Source organism: Nannospalax galili, unplaced genomic scaffold, assembly GCF_000622305.1.
Source record: "Nannospalax galili isolate Female #2095 unplaced genomic scaffold, S.galili_v1.0 scaffold51, whole genome shotgun sequence".
Lineage (NCBI taxonomy): Eukaryota > Metazoa > Chordata > Mammalia > Rodentia > Spalacidae > Nannospalax > Nannospalax galili.
In genome coordinates, this window is record NW_008329521.1 from 853,292 (window position 1) to 876,121 (window position 22,830).

The window sequence follows — 22,830 nt, forward strand, 5'->3', positions numbered from 1 at the left end:
AGTGTATTTTTATTAATGAAATGGAGACCTTTTTTAAAGGTTAAAACCTCATTTAATTTTATATCTTATAGGGTTTATACTGAGTACAATATTGTATAACTGTAACAATTCAACTGTAAACCTAAAAATTTACAACCAATTTTGAAAAAGATACATCTTAGCTCAGAAAATTGTTATTGAATATGCCAGTGCTGTTGTAGTAAAATGCTCCTTCTAAGTATGTGGTTATTAAATAAATAATAAACTGAAAAAAATCAAATGGCAAAAAAGTTATTAGATATCAGCACATATAGCTGCATTTATGTGTACTTAGACATTCACATGCATTTAACATTGAAAATTAGATTGATTTACATGTCAGGGTAACTAATGTTTTGGGTATTTGTGTGTGTAGAGTGAGGAAAAACAATAAGCAAATTTCTTTAAACAATGCTTCAACACAGATTTTTTGAGCAGGGTTTGATTTCTCACAGTCTGCCTCTGATGTCTGCGTATCTGATGACAAAGCAGAGCTGAAGCTTCACTGTTTATTGTGAAAATGGTTGAGTTCTATTTGACTTGATGGAAAATTTATTCCTGTGCAATCTGAAAGAACTTTAATCCTCAAGTTTCAAAATATAAGTGAACTTGAACACTAATCCGCACCTCTGTTTTTCCAGTCAAAAAAAATCCAAGCCCAGCTGAAGGAACTCCGTTATGGCAAGAAAGATTTGTTATTTAGGGTAAGTGTGTTTCCCCTCCCTCTCGCTTGCTGTCCAACCTAAACTAGCAAAAGTGTTATTAGAATGAATGTAATTTTGTTTTTTTTTCTAGTGAATTGCAATTGACTGTGTTGAAGTTCCTTTAATTATCTTATCTACTTAAGTAATGGCAATGTGTGAATTACTAGGTCCATTTGTTATCAGAAGCAGCCTAGGTTCTAAAGTTCTTAAAGTTTCTTGTAACACTGATTTCATTAATTAAATATTTAGCAGTATTGTCTTCTGGAAGAGGCCCATAAAGTAGAGGTTATATAGAAGAAATTTGACACATGAGGTCACTGGTGACCCTGTCAAGTTGACAACTGTAGATCCATAAAGCAAAACTTTTAATTCTTATTAATTGACTTATTCTTTCACAAGATTATCCATTCAGAATCCATGATAAAAGGAATTCCAGATCACATGCATATGTTTAAAAATGAATAAATATTTTCCAGGAATTCTCAACTGAAAATTCCTGGACTTTATTGATATTATCTTCTGTGTCAAAGGAAAATTTGTAGATGTGACTAAAATAAAGCCCTTGAGGTACATGAAAAAATAGGTTTGTTATCAAGGTGGATGCTGGTTTAAACATGAGTCCTTTTAATAATGAGGCCAAACCTCAGAAAGGAAGCTATGTGGTCATAGAAACTTCAGACTGAAGGATAACTCAGGGTTCTCATCAACTTGACATTGTCAAATGAAATTCATTTCTAACTTGTCATGGAAGCCGTAGAAATTTTTGTGTAATTTTGAGGCATTAAGTTTGTGAGACTTTGTTGCAGCAACAAAATCAAGAAAGTGCACACACTTTCACCGCAGAGCAGGCAACAGTGGTTCCTGTGGTCATTGCATGCATTGTACGTTTGCCTCACCCATTGATGCACAGGGACAGAGATTCAGCTTTAAGCATACTATATTAATTTTTCATTAAAGTAGGTAAAAGTTTTATGTAATATTTACCTTGGAACCCATTTGCACTTTAATGATCACCTTAAACTACAAAATTGAGAGTTGCCTGTATAGTTAACAAATATTTATTGATTAAGTTCAGTGTTTCCTCTAGTGAAAATGAGTAATCAGACCTCTGTGTTATGTTACTCTTGGTTTTAGACATAGGATGTGTTCTGATTATGCCAACTGGTATTTATATGTAACATATGATTGTGACACATTTTGCTCTGTGCTCTTCCTGACTTTTCTTTAACTCACATTTCAAAGCACCCCAAGAAACCTTGGAATCTGTAGGACATGAAGTCCCTAAGACCTGGGGAAAATTGTGACTACTGGTCAGTCTGTTCAATTAAGAATGGGTAGCTTTATGTGCTAGAAAGATGACTCAGTAGAAAGGAGCACCGGCTGCTTTTCCAGAGGACCCAGTTTGGTTCCCAACAACCACATGGTGGCAAACAACTGTTTTTACCCTCAGTTCAAGGGGATCCCGTGCTCTCTTCTGTCTTCCACGGACATTTCAAGAAAGAGATGCACCTGCATTCAGACAGGCAAAACACTCAATATATAATAAATGAATAAAAGAGAATGGGTACCTATGTTTAAATGTGATTGAACAAGGTATAGGATGTCATAATGAACAGAAAAGTTCAGAAAGACCTGTCTTCACAATTCCTCTTGGCCTCTCTGATATCTCCTTCTCCTGAGGCTTTGCCTGTGCCCTTTGGAGCATTGTATCTGTGACCTGCTACTAGTCACAGCAGGTTAGAGCGTTTCCATGGCCAGCTCTTATGAAGAAATGGAGGAAAGACAGGATTTTATCGCCATTGCATTTGGGAAAGAGTGGTCCTCTTTCTATTACTCCTGTGGGAACGAGAAAAGGACAGAAAGTCATGCCAAGTGTCTGACACTCTTCCAGTGTTGTTCAAAGAAAGTATTCCACTTTTCAAGATAGCACACATTGGGTCACAAAACATTTATGCTTATCCAATGGTGTGAAGTCTATGGCTTTGTTAGACCCTCATACAATCCTTATAAGACAGAGATGATGGATATGGAATTAATTTCACAAAGAAGGGATTGAGGCCTTAGCAAAGTTGAACCTTAGAAATGAACAACTAAAGCTTTTATTTTATTATTTATTAATTATTAATTATTATTATTTATTACTTATTTAGTTTATTATTTATTTACTTACTGTGATTTATTTTGAAAACCATCCTGGGTTGTATAAGTCACATATATTTTCAAGGTTTTATAGTTATTCCTTGATAAATAGTCCTACAGAAAATGCTTGTGTTATCATATAAAAATGCTGACTAAATTGTTTTTTGACTCTGTGGTTATTCTGTCTGATAGAATTCATAGCACTGGATAAAGTATAAATGTTTTGTGACTCAGCTTGTGCTACCTTGGAAAGCTAAGTGCTTTCATTGAACAGCACTGGAAGATTGTCAGCCATGCTCTGTGACTTCTGCCATTTTCTCTCCCTCACAGGGAATAACAGAAACTAGAATCACTCTCCCCAATGCAATGGCAACAACACTCTGTCCTTCCTCTGGTTTTCTTCACAAGCCCTGGCCACAGGCATTCTCTGACCTACGATGGTTAGATCATAGCCACTGATCTATGTAGATCATCGGAGACAGCCATTCTGTCTGAAACCCAGGCATCATAATGTCAGGTGCCATAGCCATAACCCATTGCTCACAGTATCCTATCGGGTGCAGACAAGTGAGTGCCTACCTCTGCTAGGGTCCCACCCATGACATATGAATATCAATACTATAGCATTCTCTGTAACTAGTAGCTTAGGTTATAGTGGGCACCCCCTTAAAAACAGCCTGGTGAGAGATCAGTAAAACTATCTTTTTAAATTTTCCTTTATATTTTTGGATATATAGTAAGTATATTTCTAGCTTACTGAGGAATCTCCACACTGATTTCCATAGTGTCTGTACCAGTTTCACTTTTACCAGTAGTAGTTGTAAGTGCTGCCCTTCCTCCATATCCTCAGGAACATTTATCATAGTTTGTTTTGGGGATCTTAGCCATTCTGATGGAGTACGATGAATTCTCGAAGTAGCTTAAATTTGCATTTTCTTGATGACTAAGGAAGTTGAACATGTTTTAAAATATTTCTCAGCCATTTTCATTTTATCTTTTGACAACTCCCTGTTTGGTTCTATGCCTCAATTTTGAATTGTATTGTGGATTATTTTTGGATGTTTCTTTGTATACTCTAGATCTTAGCCCTGTATCAGAGGAATAGCTCATAAGGATTTCTTTTTCCCATTCTGCGGCATGATGCATGTCCTTTGTTGTATGGAAGATCTTAGTTTCATGAGATCCCATTTGTCAGTTGGTGAATTTAATGCCTGTGCTATAGGAATCCTGTTCAGAAAGACATTTCTTGTGCCTATAAGTTCCAGTATACTCCTCAAATTTCTTTTTATGCGAATCAGCATACTGAGTCTTATGCTGAGGTCTTTCATCCATTAGGAGTTGAGCTCTGTGCTGGGCAAGAATTTCCTGCTCCTGTCTTTGACTGTACAGTTTGACCAGCACTATTTATGGTACTTTCTCTCTCTTCTCCAGTATTTTGGTTGAAAATTGGATGGTTGTAAATGCATGGGCTTACATCAGGTTCATAAGTTCCGTTCCACTGGTCCGTGTGTCTAATTTTAAGCAGTACCATATGCTTTTTACTACCAAAGCTCTATAACGTAATTTGAGTTCAGGGACGGCAACGCCTTCAGAAGTTCTTTCATTGTTAGGGATAGTCTTGAATATCTTGGTTTGTGCTTTTGTTTTCTTTCCATCTAAAATCCGAATTAATTTTTTCAATTTTTGTGAAGTATTGTGTGGGAATTTTTAAACTTTTAATGTTTTTTCTTCATTTTCATTGAATTTTTGTGAATTACATACAATATATTTTGATTACATTAAGACGCCCTCCCCATCCCCTTACAGCCCCACCCCACTGGGTTTCATGTACTCTGTCATATATATTAAGGTCTATCAAATCAAAATTCTGTCCCCAAATTTTCTTTGGTATGGGTCAGTTCACCGAAGCCTGATTAACATGTTACGTCAAACCCTTAAATAAAATCCACTCTCCCTCGCCTAATGTTATTGATTGTCAAAATTTCATCAGCTAAGGGTGGGAATTCTCCTCTACTTTCCCATTTCTATGCAGGGATTTTGTCTGGCTTGAGTTTATATGGGTCTTGTACATGCTGTTACCATTGTAAATTTATATGAAAAACTTCCCAGCTGTTTGGAAAACTCTGCTTCCCTGTGGTCATTCACCACCTCTGGCTCTTACAATATTTCTGCCTCCTCTTCCACAATCGTCCCTGAGCCTTGTGTGGCAGAGATTTGATATAGGTGTCCTATTTATGGATAAGCTTTCGGCAATCTCCTTTTCTCTTGCTCTCTGACCAGTTGTGGCTTTCTGGGTTAATCACCATCTGTGCCTGAGGAAGCTTTGTGGGTGAGAGTTGAGAGACGCATGTTCCATGAACCTTAACTATAGAGGTTACATTATAAACGTGTCACTTAGGACTGGGCACCTCACAGACACTTATTCTCTTCAGCTGATCAGGTGTGGAATTTTGTAATAGTCTCCATCTGTTGCAAAAAGAAGCTTCTTTGTTGAGCGTTGAGAGGTACACTTGTCTGTAAATATAACTATATTTATAAATATATGTAAATGTAACTATATTTAGATTACAGTAAGGAATTACATTGGTGTAGGCATATGACAAAAGTAGGTTTTTATCTAGGATCTATGACCTCTCCAGCCATGTGTATTTAGCTATGTTTACATTACCACATGTGTGACCCCTCCCACTGAGTGGGCCTTAAGTCTAATTAGACAGCTGTTTATTATCCCCAAGCTAAAATGCGACTACTGCACTAATAGAGATTATTTGCTGGTCTGGTCATTGTTGAGGTTCATGAACTTTACACCTGAATGGGTCCATTGGTTGTTTTCTCCCATGGCAGTTTTCTTAGTATCTTCTGATATTATGGGAGCTCCTCTTCAGTGACTTCGAGATAAGTTCCAACTCATTTGCTCCAAGTTCTATGCCTAAAGTGTGTCCTGTCTTCAGCAATAGGTCTTCATTAAGTTCTGGAAAGCAATCAAGGGCTGTGTTGGCAATTGACTACATTTTTTGGAAGTCTATTTGACTAACCTGAACAACAACTGGAAGGAGTAGTCCCCTCTCTGGCACTGTTGTTTATTGTTTAATCTTTAGATAGTCTCATGCATACATGCGCACACACACGCACACACATACGGTTTTCATATCAACAAAGACTTCAATTGCTTATTAATTAAGGTCAACAATTGACAAATGGGACCTCATTAAACCAAAAAGCTTCTATATAGCAAAGGAAACAATGAATCATGTGAAGAGGGTCTACAGAGAGGGAGAAAATCTCTACCAGCAATACATCTGAGATAAATGTCCAGAATATACAAAAAACTAAAAAAAATCAAGAAAACAAATAATCCCATTAAAAAAGAGTTATGAAAACAAATGTGTGATAAATACCTTTAAAAACTGTTCAACATAGTAGTTACAGAAATGCAAATGAGAACTACTTTAGTATTTCATCTGACTTGAGTTTGAATGGCTAAGATCAAGATCACCAAGTGCTGGAGAGGATGTGGTGAAAGGGGAACTCACGTTCACTCAGTTTGCACACTGGTGCAACCACTATGGAAAATAGTGTTGAGAACTCTTAAAAAGTTGAAAATAAATCTACCATATGATCCAGTTATATGATTCCTGATCATCTGCCCAAAGGACTCAGTGTCCTACTTGAGAGATACTTGCTCAGACATGTCTGTTGCTGCTCTTTTCACAATTGCTAGGAAATGGACAAAACTAAATGTCCCTCAACAAATGAATGGTAATGAGAGTATGGTGCATACAGATAATAGAGTTCTACTCAGTGGTAAAGAATGATGAAATCTGTAGGTAAATGCATGAATCTAGAAACTGTTATACTAAATGAAGTAATACAAATTTAGAAAAACAAGTGATGTGTGTTCCTCCCAATTTTGGATCCTAGCTCCAAATACTGAAATGTGAGTACATATCCTTGCTTCAGAAATTTAATGAATAGTGCATTGAATTTGTACATTGCTTTTGGTAGAATGGACATTTTATTTTTGTCTTTTTTTTTTTTTTTTTTTTTTTTTTTTTTGAGGCAGGGTCTCCCTGTAGCCCCAGCTGCCCTGGAACTCACTTTGTAGACCAGGCTGGCCTTGAACTCACAGAGATCTGCTTGCCTCTGACTCCTAAGTGCTGGGATTAAAGGCGTGTACCACCACACCCAGCAAATGGACATTTTTTTTAACCACAATAGTCCTGATTGTTGAGCATATGAGGCCTTTCTTCTTGCAGTATTTTCTTAAATTTCTTCCTTCAGTGTCTTAAAATTTTTATTATACAGGTCTTTCGTTTTCTTGGTTAGATTTATTCCAAGATATTTTAGGTTTTCTGAAGCTATCTTGAATGGAATTTTGGCACTGGATTCTTTCTCAGTATGTTTATTGGTGGTGAACAGTAAAACTACTGCTTTGTGTGTGTTGATTTTGTTTCCTGCTAATTTACTGAATGTATGTATTAGTCCTGGGAATTTTCTGGTGTAGTGTTGAGGGTATTTTATGAATAAAGTCATATCATCTGTGAGTTGGACTAATTTAATTTATTTCTTCTTTGGATCTCATTTATCTCCATCATTTCATTGCTCCAGTTAAGACTTGAAGTATCATATTGAACAGGAATGGAGTGTCTTGTTCCTGATTTTAGTGGAAATGCTTTGCGTTTTTCTCCATTTAATATTATGTTAGCTGTGTGAATGCTGTATATCTTATTTATTATTTAGAGGTATGTCCCCTGTATCACCAGATTCTCCATGATTCTTTCTGTAGGAGTGTTTGATTTTGTAAAAACCTTTTCTACAGCTAATGGGATGGTCATCTGGTTTCTGTCCTTGAGTCTATTTATATTGTGAATCCATGATACTGTAATTACATATACTGATTTATGTATATTGAACCAATTCTGCATCTCTGGGAAGCCACCTTGATCATTGTGGATTAATTTTTGATGTGCTCTTGCATTCATTTTTCTATTGCATTTTAACACATTTTATACAACAGTTCTTAATCAAATATAGACACCCCTCCCCCATCCATGCTCCCCTGCACTCCCACTCGACCTTATGTATTCTGCTATGCATGTTAAGTCCTATCCAGTCAAGCATTTATACCCAGATGTCCTTCAGTGTAAATTCGTCCACTGGAGTCTAGTCAGCCTGTCTAGAGATTGTTGGTAAGGCATACTCTCCCTCAGTCAGTTGTAATCAGTCTCTGAAAGTTCTCAGACTAGGGCCAACCTCTCACCCATTTCTCTCACTCTACTCTGGGCCCTTGTCTGATTTAGTTGACATGGGTCCTGTGCTCAATGCCATTGTTGCCATAAGTTCACATGTGCAAGCTTCTAGTGACCTGAAAACCTCTCCTTCCCTAGGTTCATGAACCAACTTTGGCTTTTATAATTTTTCTGCCTCCTCATCTATAATGGTTCCTGAGTCATGAGTGGGAGAGGTTTGGTATAGGAGACCTATCCAGGGAAAAACACTATGCAGTCGTCTATAAAAGTTTGCCAGGGTGGCCTTTTGTGCACAACACACTCTGTTGTATAAGGAGGCTTCACTGGTGAGAGTTGAGGGATACACTCATTTTTTCTCTGCTCCTGTTCCATTATGTTCCATGAGTCTTGGGTGTAGAGGTTCCACTATAGATATGTCACCTAAGAATGGGCATCTCTCAGACATATATTCTCTGTCTGACCAGTTGTGGGATTCTGCAATAGCCTCCATTTCTTTCAAAAAGATCCTTCTTTGATGAGTGGTGTACAGTATACTTGCCTGTAAGTATAAGCATCCATATTTAGCATATGATAAGAAATTCCATTTCTCAAGAGATGTGACAGAGATAGGGTTTTCACTAGAATCTATGACCTCTCCAGCCATGTATATTTGGCTTTGTTTACAGTGCTGCCCAAGAGTTCACTCCCGTTGAGACAGCTTTAAGTCCAGTTAGATAGCTGTTGATTACCTTCTCCCCTCCCCAGATAACAGTGACACTACTGCACCAATAGAGGTACTTTGTAAGTAATTTTGAGAACTTTTGCATCTGTGTTAATCTTACAGATTGTCCTATGATTTTCTCTTTTTGTTGTATGTTTGTTTGTTATTGGGTATCTGGATAATACTAGCATCACAAAAAAAGAATTTGTGAGTGTTCCTTTTCTATTCTACCTATTAATTTGAGAAGTGTTAATATTATTTCTTTTTTGAGTTTCTGGTAGAGTTCTGCAATGTATCCAATGGGTACTGGACTGTTTTAATTGGGAGATATTCACTTACTGCTTTTATTTCACTGGTTGTTATACATCTATTTAAATTATCTCACCTAGGTTTATCTTTCATCCATTTCTTTTAGATTGTCTAGTTTAGTGGGATATAGGATTTTAATATACTTTCTTATGATTCTTAGTTTCCACACTGTTGTAATGTTTCAATTTTCATCTCAGGTTTTATTAACTTGGGACCACTCTTTCTTTTCATAAATTTGCCTAGAGGTTTGTTGATCTTGTTAATCTTTTCAAAGAACCAACTCTTGGTTTAATTGATTCTTTTATTGTTTTTGTTTGTTTCTATTTTGCTAAGTTCAGCCCTGATTTTGATTATCTCCTCTCTCTCTCTCTCTCTGTGTGTCTCTCTCTCTGTCTCTCTTAGAATTGATATTTGCATGGAATTTTTGTGCATTTCATACAATACATCTTATTCATACTTGCACCCCTCCCCTACCTGCAACCCCATCACCCCCCCACACCGAATTCATGCAGTCTGTCCTATATATTAAGGCCTATCAAGTCAAGTTTTTGTCCCTAGCTGTCCCTTGGTGTGAGTTTATCCACTGGAGCATGCTTAGCCTATCTGGCATAACTCCCTTAAAGAAGACCAATTCTCTGTCACCCAGTAGTGAGAAGCTCCAGTATTTCCTCAGGTAAGGTTGGGGCTTCTTACACATTTCCCTAATTCTGTGCTGGATTTTTGTTTGGTTTGAGTTTGCATGGGTCATGTGCATGTTGTCACAATTGTAAGCACGTATGAGCAAGTTCCTGGCTGCCAAGGAAACTCTGTTACCTTGTGGTCTCCACTACCCTGGCTTTCACAGTGTTTCAGCCCTCCCCATCTTCTGTCATGGTCCCTAAGCCCTGAGTGGTAGAAGTTTAATATAGGATTCGTATCTAGGGACATATGTTCTATATTTTGGTCAGTTGTGGCTTTCTGTGTTAATTACCCTCAGTTCCATGAAGAAGTGTTGATGGTGAGAGTTGAGAGATGCATTAATATTCTTTCTACTCCCTATTCTGCTGTCTTATTTTGTGAGTCTTAGGTATAGAGGTTCCACTGTAGATGTGTCACTTAGGGCTGGGCATCTCACAGACACTTATTCTCTGTATTTGTCCAGTTGTGGAACTCTGTAATAGTTTACATCTGTTGCAAAATGATTCGAAGGAATATACAGCTATTTTATTTTGGCTTTGGGATAAGCAAATGAGATACACTTTATATCATTCTTTGAAAAAAATGCCAACTGTAACCTTCCTAAGAATCATTTTAAGAAAACAACCACAGGAAATGCTACTTTATGATAAGGGAATTTGAATTATATTGGATTACCAAATTTCTGTAAGGTCAGTTCAAGTATAGAGAATGGAGACTTTGTTTAAAATTATTTATTTCTAAATATATATCCTTATATTTATAGACAAGTCTACTTCATATCACTCATCAAAGGAACTTCTCATCTAATCATTTCATTATTGATTATTCTTGTTTTTCTAAGGTCTTCAGGTATACCATTAGGTTATTAGTATGAGATAGCTCTAATTTTTTGATGTATGTATCTAATGCTGTAAACATTCCTGCCTTGTTTATGTTCTGTATTTCTATATGTTGTGCTTTCATTTTCATTCAGTTTTAGGTATTTTCAAAATTTCCTTCTTGATTTCTTCCTTGAACAAATTTTCATTCAGTAGTGTGATATTTTGTTTCCACAATGTGTGTACTTTTCCAATTTCAGTTGTTTAGCCGCAACTTCCCTTGTGATCAGAAAGGATATAAGATGCTAGTTCTTAAATTTTCTGAGACTAGTTTTGTAACCTAATATGTGATCTGTTTTGGAGAACAGTTCATGAACTGCTGAGAAGAAATTGTATTGTTTGGTATTTAGGTGGAATATTCTGTAGATAGCTGTTAGGCCAATTTGATTTATGTTGTTAATATTTAACTTCAGGTTTTCTCTTTTAGTTTTGTTTAGAGTATCTGTCTATTGGTGAGATTGGGAAACTGAAGTCATCTCAATTATTGTGTTGAAGTCAGTTGGTGGTTTTAGATCCAAGAATATTTCTTTTATGTTATTCAATGCCATTGTTTTGGTACAAATAGATTCAGGATTGTAATATCTTTTTGGTAGAATTTTCCTTTAACAATCACGGAATGCCCTTCCCTATTGTTTAGGACTAGATTTAGTTTGAGGTCTATTTTGTGAGATAATGCAGTACCTGCTTGCCCTCATTTCAATATACTTGAAGTGCCATTCTCCAGCCTTTTACCCTCAGATGGTGTCAGTACTTTATGGTATGGTATATTTCTTAGAGGTAGCAAAAAGATGGATCCTCTTTTCTAATCCAGTCATTTCATCTGTATCTTTTTATTGGGGAATTGGGATAATTAATATTAAGAGTTATTATTGAGCTGTGTTTTTTAGTACCTATCATTTAGTTGTGGTTGTATTGGGGGTGGGGAGCTCTTTTGGTTAAATGTTCTGGAATTTTTCATTTATTACATGTGTTTCCTTGGGTGTGTTTAATCTTCCTTTCATGTGGCTGTATTCCTTCTAGTACCCTTATCAGCATAAGAGCTGGCATAATGGATGCTAATTCCTAATTCCTTAAGCATCCATAATGGATGCTTTTATCATTCAAAATTTCCTTTACCCTTCTAGAACACCTGACATTTTTGCTGGGTGTAATAGCCAGATTTGGTATCTATGTCTAAGAATTTGGAGAACATCAGCCAAGCCCTATGGCTTTCAGAATCTGTAATGAAAAGTCAGATGATAGTCCTGCCTTTATATGTGATTTGTGATTTCCCTCTTGCAACAGTCATGATCCTTTCCTTATTCTTTAGAATTAGTGTTTGGATTGCTATGTAATGTCAATTTCTTTTCTGGTACTGTCTGTTTGTTGTTCTGCATGCTTTTGAGTCAGGCAGAAGTGTTTCTTTGCCTAGAAGAGGTTGGTACTGTCCCTGTTATGTAGGAAATCCTGTTGTACAACATAAAGTAGATCAGCTTGAGCTGAATAGTGGTAAGAAACATTGTATGCCTGAGGAGGAGTGGGAAGGACTGCCTCCTTAAGAACATGCAGGCTAACCAATCCCAGAGAACAGCTCTCCGGCAATGGTTCCTTCTCTCAGTGCTGACAAAGGAGCTCTCACTTAGAAAGCCCAGCTTTCCTTCTTCTTCAGCTTCCCATTCCTCTCCCCTGCCACCTGCCAAGATTCCAATTCTACATGCTGTGCTGTGGTTTTTCTCTGTAATGCTTATGATTTATTCTTATTTCTTCTTTAAAAACCACATATATTCAACCTCTATTTTCTATTGCAAGTTCTTTCCACAACAAGGATGCTTGCACATGAATTCCATGAATAGTTGCCAATGCATTTAAGATCATCTCCTAAAGCTTTAGGTCCTTTGGAAGTGAATTCAGTCACATTCCTGTCACAGAATATATGACCTACTTATTTAATTATAATATTTACACTAAATAATGATTTATTAATGTTTAAATTCCTTTGTAGTTTAAGCTATTTTGTATATCTATTTCATTAAAACCTGTCTCATCTCTGTATTAAATTAATTTTTAAGGAGCACAAACATTTTCAGTACCACTGTTTTGCTATTTGCCAAGTCTCCAGTTAAATGAGGTTTGGTACCAATGTTCATACCTTCCATCACAGACTTGAGTGCTTTTGCTTTCTTACCTGACTCCATATAGTTGAAGGTTTCATAACACATTTATTTTTCTTCTGAATCACTCTCTTGACCCAGGCAGTATTGTGCTTTTATCATGGATCAGAAAACGCAGATTCAGAGAAGTTCAAACAGTTGTTTGAAATGAGGCAGAGTGGCTCCTGACCAAATAACTTAATATTTTTTAAAAAAATATATGCTCTAAGTATGTAAAGTTTAACATATTTCAAAATGTGAGGGTATGATAGTGAATCAATTAGCTCACAATTAAACTTGAACATTTCCTTCAAAAAATATTTTCAGTACAAAATTTGATTCTCTCAGTTTATATTTGACAGTTGCTTAGCAAGAAGGTGTTTTCTCCCCCCAAAGATTTTGATTTATTCTGTTAAAGAAAAATCATATTAGGATTATGTTTTCATAGCCCTATTCTGTTGTAAAAAACTATGAAAAGCTCTCATTTTTTTATTTTTTACTAACAGTGAAATAGTAGATTCTCAGAATTTTAAATAATATAAATATTTCAATTAAATTTAAATATTTAACAAAATATAGTTTTGCCTCCAAAAATGTCTACAGAAGACATTTCAAATATCAAGAATCATTAAAAACAAAAGGCTTTTAAAAAGAAATTTGGGCAAGAAACCAAGCCTAGAGATTTAATGTGCTATGCCTACAATGGCATGAGCACTGTGTAATGTTCTGTCAGTATGCTCAGCCCTTTGTTCAAAGTCACTTACTGAGCATGCATCTGCCACAGAACCTTGTGTGTGCCTTCTCAAGTGAGTGAGAGGATCATGAGTGGATTTCAGAAAAGCTCTGGAATTCTCAGAAATTGATTAAAAATTTCCACAGGTTTGCATATAACATTTTTTAGAAGAACTTATAAAATTTACTATTTTATTAAGTGCTTTGAAAGTATGATAGTCTAGGTAGTACTTTCTGAGTATGGAAGCTGCCTTTCTGCCTCTGATGCTCTGAGCTGCATAAGGGACCTCTTCTGTTGGTCAGTGCTTATAAAGCATAGTGGAAATACAGGCATACTACACCATGCTTAGCTTGTAAATTCATTATAAATTTGTTTACATTTGTGTTTCCCCCATCACAGACTACATCTGTTCAAGAACTTACTGATGGCCACATCCTTTCCTCCTGACTTCCCATCTAGTCTGTTTTATTCTCAAATCAGACACTGTATCCAAAATCCATTCCTAGTTGGTACTCCAAATTCAAGGTGTGTTGGTTCTAAAATTCTAAATATTTTATGATTTCTGCCTCATCATTGCTGTGAACATCATTCACTGAATTTGAAGGACACTGTAGAGGCAAGATATCAAAGATAGAGTTTTAGAAACTAAAACTGCAGAATACCAGTGTGGAAAGCCAAAATTCAGACAATAATATTACCAGCACCTTTCTCCTTAGGTCTGAGGGTGGACTGGGCCCTGGGTTGTTACCACTACAGATATAGTGACTCACCTGATCCATGTATCATGCTAATTCTGTGGTGTGGCCTCCCAAGCTGCATCTTCCTTGAATGGCCTTTAACTTACACTAAATTAAGCTGTCTCTACACAGTTCCTCCCTTGGAGTAAAAACAGAGCTGACTGGCATCATAATCCCTTTGGGGAAAAATCACTTCTCTTTGGGAAGTGCCTGTAGTTATGACTGTTCTATTCTGCTATTCTGTGTACAGCACATCAAAGTCAAATTAAATGGTTCTTTCTTCTTTTGTAATTGAGGTTGCTATTCTTAATTACTTAACTTCATGGAAAGTTTATCCTGTATTCCTAATCAAAATCATCTTGTGTTCTGAAAGTCTAAATTAGAAATCATGGCACATTTTAAATCATACCTGCTCACTGAGAAGTTGGCCAGGAAGAGTCCATTCTTGACAAATCACTTCTCAAATAGCTTTCATCTACAATTAAAATGCAGAACAATTACAGCACCATTTCTATTCTAAACAAAAAATGCATTATGACTATAAAATAAAGGAATGAGCCATAAACATTCAGTGATTGAACTCATTACAATTTTATAGTGTCTTGTTTTAAAGTCTATCCTTTATCCTAATGGTGATGAAAGCAGTTTCAGAAGACAGGAGCAAACTGCCAGTCCTTTAAATATTTATTTTGGCAGCACCATTAGATGTCTGTTCCCTGTCATGATAGGAGACATTTCAAAAGTATATCTGTGAATTTCTTGATTTATTTAATTTCCTTTCACATATCATTACTTTTACTTACAGAGGTATTTGTTAACCTATGCATAATGAAAGAGAGGATGATTTCTTCTAGAAACAATCACTTAGAAAGCTAAGCAGCAGGTACAAGTTCCTAGCAATTAAAAAAGAAAAAACTAGGCCTACTGGCACACACCTTTGATCCCAGCACCTGTGAGGAGGGCAGAGGCAGGGGATCGCCATTAGATTGAGGCCAGTCTGGTCTACATAACAAGTTCCAGGCCAGCTGGGGCCACAGGGAGACCCTGTCTCAAAAAGGCAAAGGATAAAGATCACCACTACAAATTCCATAGTTTATAAGAAAGATCAAGAACAGAATCCATACTAAATGATACTGTGAGTCTTTGGTCAGTGGTAACATGAGTATTGGAGTCATTTGCTTGTATTTATCTTTTAAAAGAAGTACTTCAGAATTCATTGGTCCCTGCCCTGGTCATGTAGAGAGGCAGTTCGTGTCAATTCTTTGCCTATGTTTTGAAGATGATAGAATATTTGAAGTACCTACTTACATCACCTGTTCCACTCTCCACAAAGCTCAGGCTAATGACAGCACTGCCTCTTGTTGGAACTGTTTGGTAATAAAGATTCACAACAGTCCAAGACAAATTTGGTTTTTCACAGGTTCTAGGGATCTCAGGCGCTCAACTCATGTACTGGAGCACTTCACTGACTGAACGTCCCCACAGCCAAAGAAATGTAATTTTTAATGTGATTTTTGTATAGTGTGTGCTGGAAATTGTGTGGAATCACATCGGAAAGATTCTAACCTTTTCTTCTTTTCTACTGTTTTCTTTCATCATTTGTGAGGCTAAGAGACATTTAGATACAGTGTTTGATATGCTGGAAGGTGTTTTCTGTAATAAATTAATGTCATGCTTAGTTCTATTCTGGACAAGTTTTTATAAGGATTATACTAGTATATTATTTGGTAAAGTCTTACAGTCTTCTAAAATAATATTATTAACAATATCCTTGTGAATTGTGTTCATGTTGAATACAAACTGTGTTAACTCTATATTGTACCAGCTCTGCTTTCTTCTGTATTAAATTTGTTTGAAATAAATGCATTTTGAAGTGATCGCCTAGAAATAATATAACTTATTTGACTCCATTTAAGTTGTAAACTGTTTAAATTTTGATGTTTTAGTCTACAGGATATCAATAGCAATTAAGCATTCTGATAGATTACTTGTTTAATTCTGGAGGTTTTAAAAACATTACCCAGCTTTACCCAAACTGAATCAAGATACTTTTTTGGATGCTCACGCATGTTACAAATTTTTAAAAATGCAATTTATCTTGCTGATGTGGAGGGGTTTAAGATTCTGTATTTCCAACAAGCCCAAACTTGGCACTGATACTGACAGTCTACAGACCTCACATTAAGTTAAGATGGCATAGACATTTAATTAATATATTTTGACAGGGTTGGCTTTTATTTTTCTTAATTTAAAAATTCTCTAAACATTGATGTGGTAGAAAGAATCAGTATTTGTGATTGAGGAGATAGTTCAGTGGTTAAGAGCACTGGCTGCTCTTACAGAGGACCCAGGTTTGATTCCCAGCACCTACATGTTGGTTAATAATCTTTCATAACTCCAGTTTCAGGGAAATCAAATGACCTCTTCTGATCTCCGCAAGCATTGCATGACATGAGTTCACTTATATGCAGGCAATACACTCATACACATAAAATAAAAATAATAAATAAAATATTTTTAAAAAAGAATCAGCATTTGAAAGCAAGTGATCTGCATTTCATTGTGATCGTTTCATTTGATTTACTGGCATTGCTTTTGTATGTGCTCCTGAAAGAGTACTGTCACAGAGACAAGGGGATACTTCTGAAAACCGCACTGATACGACTCTGTCATTATGAGAACAAGGGCTCCCTTCCACAAACTTCAGGTACATGAATACCAATGAAACACAGACACACCCTGGCATTTCTAGTAAATAGTTTAGGAGTGTAGTATAGAAAAACAATTATTTATTTACTTTATTTTTTGTCTTTTTTGAGACAAGCTCTCCCTATAGTCCTAGCTGGCCTGGAACTCACTATGTAGACCAGTCTCAGAGATTCCCCCTGCCTTTCCTGAGTGCTGGGATTAAAGGCATGTACCACCATGTATTGCTAGAAAATGATTTTTAAAGGCATCATGTTGTAAACACACTTGGTAGCAGAGTGGGTGTGACTAGCAGGCACTGTCACTCACCCTGTGCACTCACACAGCCCTAGTTTATCTGCTGGCAGTCGAGGGTGTTCTTACCACCATCATCCCCTTGAAAGAGCAGGGCGTTGTGCTGACACTGTGAGCCATGATGTCACTAGGATTGGGAAGCTTCCAGGTAAATCCAGCCTTAGATTCACATGATCTTGCACGTGGTCCCTCCTTAAATGAAATAATACGTTTTGCTCCATAACTTGTAATTCTTCCATTTATTATTACAACTTTTCTGAAATATTTTATTTATTATTTTTATTTTGTGTGTATGAATGTGCTGCCTGCATGTGCATAGGTACACCGTGTCATGCAATGCCTTCAGAGTTCAGAAGGAGTCGGATCCCCTGGAACTGGAGTTACACACATTTGTCAGCAGCCATGTGGGTGCTGGGAGTTGAACCTGGGTCCTCTACAAGAACAGCCAGTGTTCTTATCTGTTGTGCCATCTCTCCAGCCCTGAGTACAGCTTTTTCTCCTTACAATAAAAATAGATGATCCTTTGTTCTGGGCATAGAGAAAACAAAGAGTACACATCAATAGGAACTACAGTTAACTGGTTTTAACAAAACATATTTAAATGTTTGAAAGCACTTCTTTTACTTCTTTAACATAAAGGATCAGAGAAAAAGGTAATCTTTTCACTACATTGGAGCAAGCTTCATGGAAATGTTACCTTCCTTGTATTAAGCTTTGGCGACATTTCTGGGTTTTGCTCAGCAATATTTACAGAGAAGGAAGCAAATTTATAGCAGAATTATCCAACGAGGAAGCAGGGTTACAGTCTACACTGGGGAAGGGGGAGCAGTCCGACAGAAAGGAGGGGCGTGTGGTCCTGCAAAATTAATGAACTAATGAATGAACTGTGATCGGAAGTGTGGAATGCATGGCTCATGTGGAAAGAGGTAGGACAGGCTGTGGAGGGAGATTGGAGCCAAATTATGAGGAATGCGGAGAGAGATACTGCAACCTACGGAGCAAAGGGAAAGGAAGCGATATTACGTGTAATGCTGCTCCTTTCTGACGGGAAACGACTAAGACTCCTACTGTGTGCTGACTTGGTGATGAGCTTCCCGCTCCTGGTTGCATTTGGATAGCATGGTAGGCTCTGAGCATTGAGTACCCTTCACTGCATGCTGCCTGTGCTGCAACAACTTGGACCCACAGAGCTCTTCTCATTCAGCAGCAGCCACACTAGCTACAGTTGATTCTCTTTGACAGTTACCAGCTTAAGTGCCCAACAGTGTAGTCTTGAAATTTTTAAAAATTTTTGTCTTTTTTTTTTTTTTTTTGGTCTTTTTGAGACAGGGTCTCCCTGTAGCCATAGCCCTAGCTGTCCTAGAACTCACTATGTAGACCAGGCTGGCCTTGAACACACAGAGATCCGACTGCCTCTGCCTCCCAGGTGCTGGGTTGTGCGTGCATTTGGGTATGGTGTGTTTGCATGTTGGCAGGTATGTGGACATTGGGCATATGTGTATGCAGGTGCATGTGTGGGGTGTGGGTGTAGAGGTCTGAGGTTGACATCAGATATCTTCTTTGATGGTTCCCACTCTTTCTTATGGAGGCAGGTCTCTTGCTGAACCTGAAGGTTACCAATTTTGACTAGCCACGTTAAACAACTTGCCCAGAGATACTGTGCATTTGCCTCCCAGTTGCTGGGGTTACAGCTGCCATGCCAACTACATTTTTATGTGGGTTCTGGAGATCTGAGCTCTTGTCTTCCACTTGAGTATCAAACACTTTATCCATGAATCCATCTCCACACCTGCTGTTTATGTCATTTATAATTGAAAAGTAATAACTATTCATGGAGTGAGATATCTCCACACATGTAAAGTTCAGGATGATACATTAGAGCGATTTCCTTGATCAGCTTGATAAGAACAGTTATTACAAGAGAAAAAATATATGAAAGAATTAATAAAAAGGAAAACCCATGTATTGTTGACAGTGATATAAATTCGTACAGTCATCATGGGTTATAATATGAACCTTTTCCAGAAAGCTGAGATTAGGAGAAGTAAAACTATCTATGGGGGATGTCCTAGTTTGTCTCCCCATTGCTGTGACAAAACACTCTGACCAATACCAACTTGGGGAGGAAAGGGTTTGTTCAGCTTACATCTTCCAGCCCAAGGTAGGAACTCAGGGCAAGAACCTGGAGGCAGGAGCTGGAGCACAGGCCATGGAGGAACCTTACTGGCTTGCTCCCAGGCCCCTGCTCATCCTGCTTTCTTAGGCAACACAGGCCCACCTGCCCAGGGGTGGTACCACCCACAGTGGGCTGGGCCCTCCCACATCACTCAACAATCAAGAAGGTGCCCCACAGACATGGCCACAGGCCAGTCCAATGAAGGAAATTCCCCAATTGAGGCTCCCTCAACCCAGGTGTGTCAAGTTGTCACTAAAGCTATCCAGCCCAGGGAAAAAGGAGACTATTGGCAGAAGGCAAAGGAGAGGGAAGTACGGAAGCATGAGAGAAATGTGCTTAAGACACACTTGCATGAAAATGGCCCCATGAGCCTGGTAAGGTGGTATATGCCTTTAATCTCGGCACTCCATAGGCAGAGGCAGGCAGATCTCCATGAGATCAGGCTAGCCTGCTCTATGTAGCGTTCCAAGCCAGCTGGAGCTACAGAGAAACCCTGTCTCAAACAAAACAACAACAACAATAAAGAAAATGGTTTTATATGACTGTAATAAGAGAAAAAACTGGAAACAAATCAGTCAAAACCCCGAGCCATAACTACCTATGTCCAACAATTCCACTTCTGCACCTCTTCATTGGAGAGGAAATCACTGTTGGAAAGTGATGTTACCATTGCATACTACTGTTCCATTCACAGAAGTCAAGACCTGAAATGAACCCAGATGTCCATCAGTGGATGAATGGATAGAAGATGGTGCTGTATATAGACAACGTATCATTTCACTGGTATAATGAATGCCTGGCATTGGTAGCAGTATGCGTGAGCCTGGAGCACAGTTTCTTAAGAACAGTAGACCAGGCACATGAAGAGAAGTGGGCATGATCCCTCTCACATGAGGAAGCTAAAAAATTGATCTCAGGACTGAAGAGTGGATCAGTGCAATGAGTCTTTGAGAACTGCACATGAATGAGGAGGGGAGACTGGTTCATTGATTCAAAAAGATTGTGAGGTAGTGGCTGAAATGCAGCAGCACAGAGCAATCCCTTTAGTTCAGAGAAATTCATTGTGTAGTAACAAAGCCAGAAAATGTGATTTTCAGTTTTCACAGCACAAAGGTGAAATCAGTGTTTGACTAGGTAAATGTGCTAACTCAAAAGTCTTTTAGTTTGGGGTAAACAGAACATAAAAGAAGAGAAAAATGGCAACAGACAGTATAGACGCACTGTGCCCAGGAAGCAGAATAAAATGCCTTATAATCTAACATTTTCATATTTTTTACTAATAAGAACTTTAATGAGGATGGGCACTCAATTGCTACTTAATGCAGCATAAAGCTTTTCTCATTTGAGGTTAAATACTTGAGCGTGAAAGAAGCACCTTCAATAACCTGAGTGATCAGGATTATCTGGAGACTCTTGGGAACCTCCCGCTTCCCCACTAGCTGTAGGCCTCTCTCAGAGCTGGGCCATTCGGCTCATTACTGACTTGAACTGGGGATAAAATTGCTCGGCATTTAGAAGCGGAGACTTGCACACAGTCTCACGTATGGAATGCTGAATCAATTACAACATGGATCTGAACTTGCCTTTTGTTTTCTCATCTTGAAAATGATATTGATAGCTTTTACATCACTGATACTCATGCCTGGGTCGGATTGAGAGCACAGTTAGTATTAGCTGTTATTGCTCTCAAAGAGTGGAATTTTGACTTTATTTCTATCATATCATAGCCCATCATTCTGGAGCTTATGCTAAACACAGGCTTTTTCTACTCTTTGAGGCAGTTGCATAATCTCCCTCCATTCTTCCCAAATCATCAGTATTGTACAGGAATCCTCTGTGGAGGTCAATTACCTGAAACCCACTGCCCAGCAAATGGGAGCTGCCTTTATTATTTCTTTATAGGGTGTCTTGTTTAATGTGAGAAGAACATAGACACACATTTCTCCCCTTCTCTGTAGTCCTTTTAGGGGCCTACAGGATGAAATTGCCCTTTGTGTTTTTGATTTACTTTTCATTTTGTATGTATGAGTGTTTTGCCTGCATGTATGTAATTGTACCCATGCATGCAATGCACTTAAAAGCTGGAAGAGGTCATTGGATTCTCTGGAACTGAAGTTATTGACATTTGTCAGCCAACGTGTCTGTACTAGGAACTAGGTTCTCTGCAGGAGCAGCCAGTGCAGCACTGAGCCATCTCCCGAGCCCTTGTAAAGGCTGAGGCCTGGACATAAGAAAGCTGTGCCTCATTCAGATGCTAGGCTTTCCTGTACTCCCTCCGGAGTAACAGCTTTAGCTTTACTAATTATGAAAGTTTTGCTGAACTTGTGTGAAGGTTAGCATGGACAGAATTACCCTTAGTGCACATGATATGCTATCTACATTTATGCACAGTTTTGATTTTGAGTACATTGTGCTAGAAAATATCGAGCAGGTGCCAGTTCTCTTTAAATCTGTGTCGAGAAATCCTTTGCAAGCTGGAAGCCACATTTCAGCATTAATTGCCAGATGCCACTGGCAAGAACCACATCTCCCTGAATAGACTGCTATTTGCCAGCTCTAAAGATTAGGAATACAATTGGCCATCAAACTGCATCCTCCCACATCTTTCCCCACTCCTCCCTGCTGTTTCCTTGATGGAGAAGCTGGTAGGGATGAGCAGATAAGATTTTTCTTATTCTGGAACTTAGACACCTACAGTCCGACCCAAAGAGATGCTGCCAACAGAGGGTCACATTCAGTTATAACCACAGGACACTCTGAGCTTTCCTTTGAAACGCCTCTCTACATACTCCCATTCTGCATAAGCACAGACTCCCCTCACCTCACCAGAAGGAGGAACAGGGGTCAGGTAGTCCACCTTCCCCTCCTCCTCCACACCGTCTGCTTAAATTTTTCCAAACAGCCCAATTTCCCTCCTCATTCCACCATTATTACCTAGGTAGGTGTTGCAGAAATGCTACAGTTCTCCACTGGTCTCCAAGGCTGTGCAGGAACCACCTTCAAAGTCTTCACTCTGGGCAACATCACACACAGTGGGTTCTCAGGTTTCCACTTCTCAGCCTGCTTCTCCCTGTTTGTTTCCAGGACACCACGGTTCTCCACAGCTTCTCTTCACAAAACTCTTGCAGATTTAAAAAAAAATAATTCTGTTGAGATTGATTTAAAAAAACATACTCTTTAGTCTTTTTGAGTCAAGGTCTCCCTGAAGCCCCACCTGGCCTGGAAATCACTATGTAGACCAGGGTGACCTGGACCTCACAGCGATCCATCTGCCTCTGCCTCCTCAGTGCTGGTTTTAAAGGCATTCACCACCATGCCTAGCTGTTCTTAAATTTTTTTTTTAAGAAGAGGGTCTCATATAGCAAGGTTGGATTTTGATT

At 38.1% G+C, this 22,830-nt stretch overlaps 1 protein-coding gene across 2 annotated transcripts in view; it reads left to right on the plus strand.

Annotated features, from left to right (window-relative positions):
• Positions 1-22,830, plus strand: part of Luzp2 (leucine zipper protein 2) — a 464,711-nt gene that overhangs the window by 342,417 nt on the left and 99,464 nt on the right. For both annotated transcript variants that reach the window (XM_008837762.3, XM_008837753.2), the window contains exon 7: positions 660-722. In XM_008837762.3, the coding sequence (XP_008835984.1) occupies positions 660-722 (63 nt within the window). The remainder of the gene's footprint in view (positions 1-659; positions 723-22,830) is intronic.